This window comes from Macaca fascicularis, chromosome 3 (assembly GCF_037993035.2).
Source record: "Macaca fascicularis isolate 582-1 chromosome 3, T2T-MFA8v1.1".
NCBI lineage: Eukaryota > Metazoa > Chordata > Mammalia > Primates > Cercopithecidae > Macaca > Macaca fascicularis.
In genome coordinates this window covers 99,542,718-99,549,536 of record NC_088377.1, presented here as the reverse complement: position 1 = coordinate 99,549,536, position 6,819 = coordinate 99,542,718, and the positions used below count along the sequence as shown (strand labels likewise).

The 6,819-nt window shown below is 50.9% G+C and overlaps 1 protein-coding gene across 1 annotated transcript; it reads left to right on the top strand.

The window, feature by feature from the left end:
• Positions 1-1,102: 1,102 nt before the first annotated feature.
• INMT (indolethylamine N-methyltransferase) lies at positions 1,103-6,107 on the top strand. The gene is made up of 3 exons (XM_005549869.4): positions 1,103-1,272; positions 2,736-2,943; positions 4,437-6,107. The coding sequence occupies exons 1-3, from the start codon at positions 1,119-1,121 to the stop codon at positions 4,864-4,866; spliced, it is 792 nt and encodes a 263-aa protein (XP_005549926.3). The 5' UTR covers positions 1,103-1,118; the 3' UTR covers positions 4,867-6,107.
• Positions 6,108-6,819: the final 712 nt, after the last annotated feature.

The following is a 6,819-nucleotide window of genomic DNA, read 5'->3' as shown; positions in this document are numbered from 1 at the left end:
GTTTCCCGCCAGCTCTGTATGCCTTCTGCAGGCCAGCACGACGGCTGCAAGCCTCCCTGGAGGCTGCCCAGGCACCCGCCTCTTGGAAGCTAGGCCCTGACGACTGCTGGGTGTTCCTGCCTCTGTGGCATCCCCCGTCTATTGGGCCCTGTGAATTCAGAATTGTTTGTTGACTTGAAGCCAGAACAAGGTATTCCTATCCTTCCCACTTTCAGGGTAAGAGGTGTGAACCTCCAGTGTAGCAGATTCATTTCTCTCTGGTTTGTGGCCAAGTCAGAGCCATTTCCTAATGCCAAAAACAGAGACTGGACTTTTCTCTGTCTGTGGGAGATTTTACAACCCAGTCCTATTTCAAAGAGAAGACTGAGGCCAGGAGTGTCTTACCCGGAGTTGCCTGGTGAGTCAGCAGCCAGGAAACCAGGACCCCTTTGACAGTTTATGCTTTATGACCAGGTGCCCTTGTTCTCATTCATGGAGATTGATGACAATTTCTGCTCTTCTCCCAGTGACCTGCACAGTGATGCCAAGTCAGCCATTCTGCTCTGCCTCCTGGGGTCTGAACTGTGTTCTCCAGCAGGGATGGGGGATGCATGAAGCTGCACCCACTGCTTGGCCTAGAGAGAGCTGCTGGACCCCACTGACCACCAGGGGACAAGATGGGGATCTCACTGTGCACTCAGGCCACAACACCTGTGACTTAGGGGAGGGATTTTGGTCCTCACAGTCAGTGAAGTGGGCACACAGGTGGGGAAACATGGGTCTGACACCTGCTGGAGGCCACACAGCAGCATGTGGTTGGCAGGGCTGAGAGTTGCACCCAGGGCTGGGCACTATCAATTGCCTTTGACGGACATGGATTGGTCCCTAGAGGAAGCAGAGCCAGGGCAGCTGCAGCCCCAGCGGTCATAGCGCTGGGGTTGGGGAAACCTCGTGTGTGTCAGTGTGACTAGGAGGCGGTGAAGAATGCACTCCCTTCTGCATGCCCATAGGAGAAGCTCAAGGAGAGGCATACTTGGGAGGAGCCATGGGATGAAGCTGGAATGCTGGGGGTGGAGCCTGGAGAGCTTGGAGCCCTCATAAGACCTGACAGCCAGGAGAGGGCACATTTCAGGGACACCATGGAGGGTGGCTTCACTGGGGGTGATGAGTACCAGAAGCACTTCCTGCCCAGGGACTACTTGGCCACTTACTACAGCTTCGATGGCAGCCCCTCACCCGAGGCTGAGATACTGAAGTTTAACTTGGAATGTCTCCACAAGACCTTCGGCCCTGGTGAGCAGAGGGTGACCCTTCCCCTTGAGCCTCTCTCCAAGGAATCTGGATAGGGATGGGGATAAGGTGTCCTGGGGGCAGTCTGGTCTCCTCTAGGGGTTTTTGGGGGCGGGCTGAGGGAGCTGCTGGGGCCCTGCCCCTCTCTTTGGGCAGCTATTATACTGGAAGTTGGGTCTGTCTCCCCACGGCTCAGGAGCTGTGTGCCAGCTGAGGGATCAGGACCTATGGGAAGAGCACAGCCCCGTGCAGTTCCCACACTGCTCTCCATTAGCCCCTAGGTCTTTGGGGTGGAGCAGAAAAGGCTCTCCAGGTCATCATCAAGTTCAGTCCTAACCTTGCACAGCCAGGCCTCTGGGGCCCCCAGAAGGCCAAGGGCAAACAGCAGAGTTGTAGTGGGTCGGGATCGCCTATGCCCAGAGTGTGCAGCCCAGATGTGTCTGTGATGAGGACCTGGAAAAGCCCTGCCCTGGGACAAGGATTGCTAGGTGGGGTCTCAACCCTGTTGCAAACCTGACAGCAAGGCGCTCAGGCCCCAAGGACCTCAACTGAGCCATCTGTGCAATTGATGGCGACTTCTGCCTGTCTCCCAATGATCATTGCCCTCCCCACGGTGACCCCATGATTTGGTCACGTCTTCTAAACTCAAGCAGCCATGTCCTCACTTTGGGCACTTGACTGCGGAACAATAAGGGTGAGTCTCCTGGTGGTCTGGGGGTTAAGAGGGGGTTAAAAGACTGCTGAGCCTGGAGGAGCAGGCTGGTGCGGGAGGCAGAAATCAGAGAATAGCTGGACTGGGTGTGACCAAGCTTGGAAGGCCAAGTGATGGCCCCACGCCAGGGCTCCAGACAGAATGTTGGAAGTCATGCTTCATTCCAGCTTCCAGGTGACCCTGGATTCACTCCTGGGGCCATCTTCCCAGATCATCTCCTCAGCCCCGGCTTCCTATTCCTGCATGCTTACACCCCTCCCCACTCCAAGGAACAAGGAACCCATCCAGGAAGGGCCGGACTTCCAGGGGAGGCTCCCAGCTTCCAGTCAGCCTGAAACTTAAAGAGCCACTGCCCCCAGCATGTCCCCTCTGAACCCTCCAGCCCGAATCTTCCCCAGAGCAGGGCTTGGGCCTCTGTTCTCTGTCCCAGAAATATTATACTCTTGGCTTATGTTCTTGATGGAAAGATATTGGGCTAATTGTTTAACCTTTTTCAGACTCAGTTTTCTAATCTGTAAAATGAAAATAGTGATAGTAGTCAGTACACAGGGTAGTTCTGAGGTGTAAGTGGAAATTAATGCATATAAAATATTTGGTATGAGGCTTGGCTTACAGGGAACCGCCAATCCGTGATAACCACCATGCTTGGTGCTGTTTGCCCCTTGGGTAAGACCAGGATGTGTGTCCTCATCCCTGTGTCTGCCTTGGGTCTCGTTTCTCTTACCCGTCCATTACCAGTCTTTCCCTCCCACAGGAGGCCTTCAAGGGGACACACTGATCGACATTGGCTCAGGCCCTACCATCTACCAAGTTCTCGCTGCCTGTGAGTCCTTCCGAGACATCACTCTCTCCGACTTTACTGACCGCAACCGGGAGGAGCTGGAAAAGTGGCTGAAGAAGGAGCCGGGGGCCTATGACTGGACCCCGGTGGTGAAATTCGCCTGTGAGCTGGAAGGAAACAGGTAGCGGTGCAGAGGTTGTGGAGGGGGTTCCCAGTCAACCTTCTTTCTCAGAAGTCTCCCTGGCCTCTTGTTTGTCTCTGGCATTTTCAGGACAGTAGGACCTATAGGTACAGGACCAGATGTCCTATGGTGGGGACAGAGTAGATGGGGCCCCAAGTTTCAGGATTACAGCAGTTTTAGGTGCAAGTATCTGATCACAGGACTATGTTGAGGTGTGATATAATCAAGTATGAACACTGAAAACCAGATGATAGAACCTTTCCTTCCTTCTTCTCTTCCTTCCTTACCCTCATCTATATATCTACCTATCTATCTTCTATGTATCTAACTATCCATCCATCCATCCACCCACCGGTCCATCCATCCATCCATCCATCCATCCATCCATCCATCCATCCATCCATATTCATGCATCCACCCACCCATCCATATCCATCCATCCATCCGCCCATCCATATTCATACATCCACCCACCCATCCATATCCATCCATCCATCCACCCATCCATCCATTCACCCATCCATTCATCCATCCAGCCAGCCATTCACCCATCCATTCATCCAGCCAGCCAGCCATTCACCCATCCATCCATCTATCCATCTGTCCATTCATCCATCCATCAATATTCATCCATCCACCCACCCATCCATTCATCCATCCATAGCCATCAATCCATCCATCTATCCATCCATCCATTCATATCCATCCATCCATCCATCCATCCGTCCATCCATCCACCCATCCATCCATCTATCCATGTCCCTCCATGTTCATCCAGCTACCCACCCATCCATCCATCTTTCCTTCTTCCCTCTATTGTCTGTACCTGTGTGACTATATAATGCAGTGACATGAACCCACCACCCAACCTGAGTACTCGGATATAATAAAGACTTCTGTGCTTCTCTGTGACTCCTTGCCCCTGCCTTTCCTAACCCGAGGTAGTAACTAATATGAATTTTATGCTTATCATTCCCTTTTTCAAAACATTTTTTCTTGCATACTTATGTATATCTAAATAATCTATAATTTAGTTTTAGTCACCTTTGAGCTTTAGAGCAGAGTAATTTGCTCTGTGTCATTTGGGATTTGCTTTTCATCACTCAAAATTAATTTTTTAAGATAGCTGTATTCATACATTATCTGTAGTAAATTCATTAATTCATCCATCCATCCATCCAATAATGTGTGTTAGCTGCCCCATCTGTGCTTGGGGTGGCCTTGTCCCTCCTGGGGATTAAGGGAAGGGGGCTCACATGGAATCAGAGGGAGAAATGTTCCTATAATTTTTCTGGCCCATTCTCCCTAATCATTTTTCTTTGGGGGAAACTGAGGCTCAGATTGAATATGGGCCTGCTGTCAGGTCACACAGGGACTCAGGGATAGCAATCCTTTGGGGATCCAGAGATCATCTCCATCTGCTGGTCACAGTGGACTGAGAGTTCCCTTCAGAACCTTGAAGTGCCTCCCTGACTCCCTCTCTCTCTCTGCAGCGGCCGTTGGGAGGAGAAGGAGGAGAAGCTGCGGGCAGCAGTGAAGCGGGTGCTCAAGTGTGATGTCCACCTGGGCAACCCGCTGGCCCCTGCTGTGTTGCCCCCCGCCGACTGTGTGCTTACCCTGCTGGCCATGGAGTGTGCCTGCTGTAGCCTTGATGCCTACCGCACTGCACTGTGCAACCTTGCCTCACTGCTCAAGCCGTGTGGCCACCTGGTGACCACAGTCACGCTTCAGATCTCATCCTACATGGTGGGGAAGCGTGAATTTTCCTGTGTGGCCCTGGAGAAGGAGGAGGTGGAGCAGGCTGTCCTGGATGCTGGCTTTGACATTGAACAGCTCCTACAGAATCCCCAGAGCTACTCTGTCACCAATGCTGCCAGCTCTGGGGTCTGCTTCATTGTGGCTCGCAAGAAGCCTAGGCCCTGAGCCAGGAGGGCCAGCCAGAGGTCTGGTCAGGCTGTGAGGCCTTGGCCATCTGTATGCTAGAGAGGGGTGAGGAATGGATACTGTCTAACAGCCTCTGATTTCAATACTAACATTTCATCTTCTGAAACTCTGAGATTCTAACATCCTTGTTTTAGAATTCTAAGTTTCCAACATTCCTCATTCTAGGATCCTAGGAGTGGAATTTTCCATTTTCTAGTCTACTAAGCCTTACAGCTATCTTAGATGCGATCTGACTCCTGTGTGACTGTGGAGCACCCAGGGACATGGTTTCAGAGTCTACCTAATATGTTAAGAACAAGGAAACCTCTGGACAGTGGTATATTGGGGAATGTTTCATAACCAGCTCTGTAAAGGAAAAGCACTGATGTGTAGCAGTTACCAGTTTCTGTGGTGTAAATACTCCCACCATGGTGGATTTCAAGCCACCAGTGGTTTAATACCCAGTTCATAAATCTCCTAAATATTTTACAGTTGACTCTCATGAGCTGATTGGAGTCAGCTGGAACATACCACTGCCTCTAGACTAAGGTCAGCAGATTCGACAAATACAGACTGCCCCAGTTCACTGAATTTTAGATAAATGAAATAAATTTTTAAGGTTAAGTATGTCCCCAGAATTGCATGGAACATGCTTATCCTAAACAATGATTTGTTGTTCACCTGAAATTCAAATTTAGCTGGGTGTCCTGTATTTCATTTGGCAACTCTACTTCAGACCCAAGTGTAAGGTACATGGATGTGCTTTGGTCAAGGAATATGCCAAGGCAGATATCCATGTCTGCATGACTTAGTGGGTTTGGTGCACAGGCACACACCTCCACTTGTTATATAACCTGTTTGTGTAAGTTCATACTTGGTCTGAGCCACTGTTGTCTGTAAAAGGTAATTGTCCTGCTAATGCTGTACAGGGGCTCTTGGGGTTCGGCTTAGCTCAACATGACTTGACATGGTGGGCGCGCTGGCGCCCAGAGAAAGAGAGAGAGCCAAAGCTGTCCATCTTGCAGATGGACAGGAAGGAGCTAGGACACAGTTCGGCTAGCTCATGCCCAGAGGGAGAAAGAGTTAAGCTGCTGACCCTGAAGGCAAGGGAGAGCAAGCTGCACAGCTGTGTGTGGGAGCCCTGGGCTCAAGCAGTCGAGACAGGGCGGACAGTGTGAGAGAGCTAGTGTGAGTAAGCTGTTGATGAGAGCTGTTGCTGAATAAAACCATATTCACCTGCCTATGGGCCCCGAGTGTTCTTTCTGTCCATGTACCCACTCCCCTCAGACTTCAGCATGGGCTGGACCTGGACCCCAGGACCTGACACCAAGTGAGAAGAGGAACAGCCCAGGGATCAAGGGTATGCCTCGTACATAAGGTGCTTTTGTGCAAATTAGGAAGAGGTGCTCCTGCAGATGGACACGTTGCAGAAAGAAGTGTTCAGGGCTGATTAACTGAGAAAAGCTGTTCCCTCTCCCTGTGGAAGGGCTGTGAGAACAAGGTGCCTCTTCTGGGCAGACCAATTAAAGAAAGGTGTCCCTTCCTTAAGGCTGATTGGGTTACACTTCTGAGCACCTGTCAGCCTCCCTTTTTCCCTCAATCCCAATCTGTGCCTTTGTGTGGGTACACCCTGGGCACAGCAACCTTGGTAAGAGCCAGGAGACCTGGGATCTACTCTTAGCCCTGTCACTAATTGTTTCACTTCTCTGGGCCTCATATTCCTATCCATGAGATTTAATCTAATAATCTACAGGAACATCCTAAGAATAGCAGGAAGTCATTGATGTGAAAGTGCTTTTTCTTTTTCTTTTTCTTTTTTTTTTTTTTGAGACAGAGTCTTGCTCTGTCGCCCAGGCTGGAGTGCAGTGGCAAGATCTCGGCTCACTGCAAGCTCCACCTCCCAGGTTCAGGCCATTCTCCTGCCTCAGCCTCCCAAGTAGCTGGGACTACAGG

Excerpts from the sequence above, each read along its gene's own strand:
- INMT (XM_005549869.4), top strand. The coding sequence starts at position 1,119 with ATGGAGGGTGGCTTCACTGGGGGTGATGAGTACCAGAAGCACTTCCTG. Across the intron at positions 1,273-2,735 it reads CCACAAGACCTTCGGCCCTG|GAGGCCTTCAAGGGGACACA; the intron begins GTGAGCAGAGGG and ends TCCCTCCCACAG. Across the intron at positions 2,944-4,436 it reads TGTGAGCTGGAAGGAAACAG|CGGCCGTTGGGAGGAGAAGG; the intron begins GTAGCGGTGCAG and ends CTCTCTCTGCAG.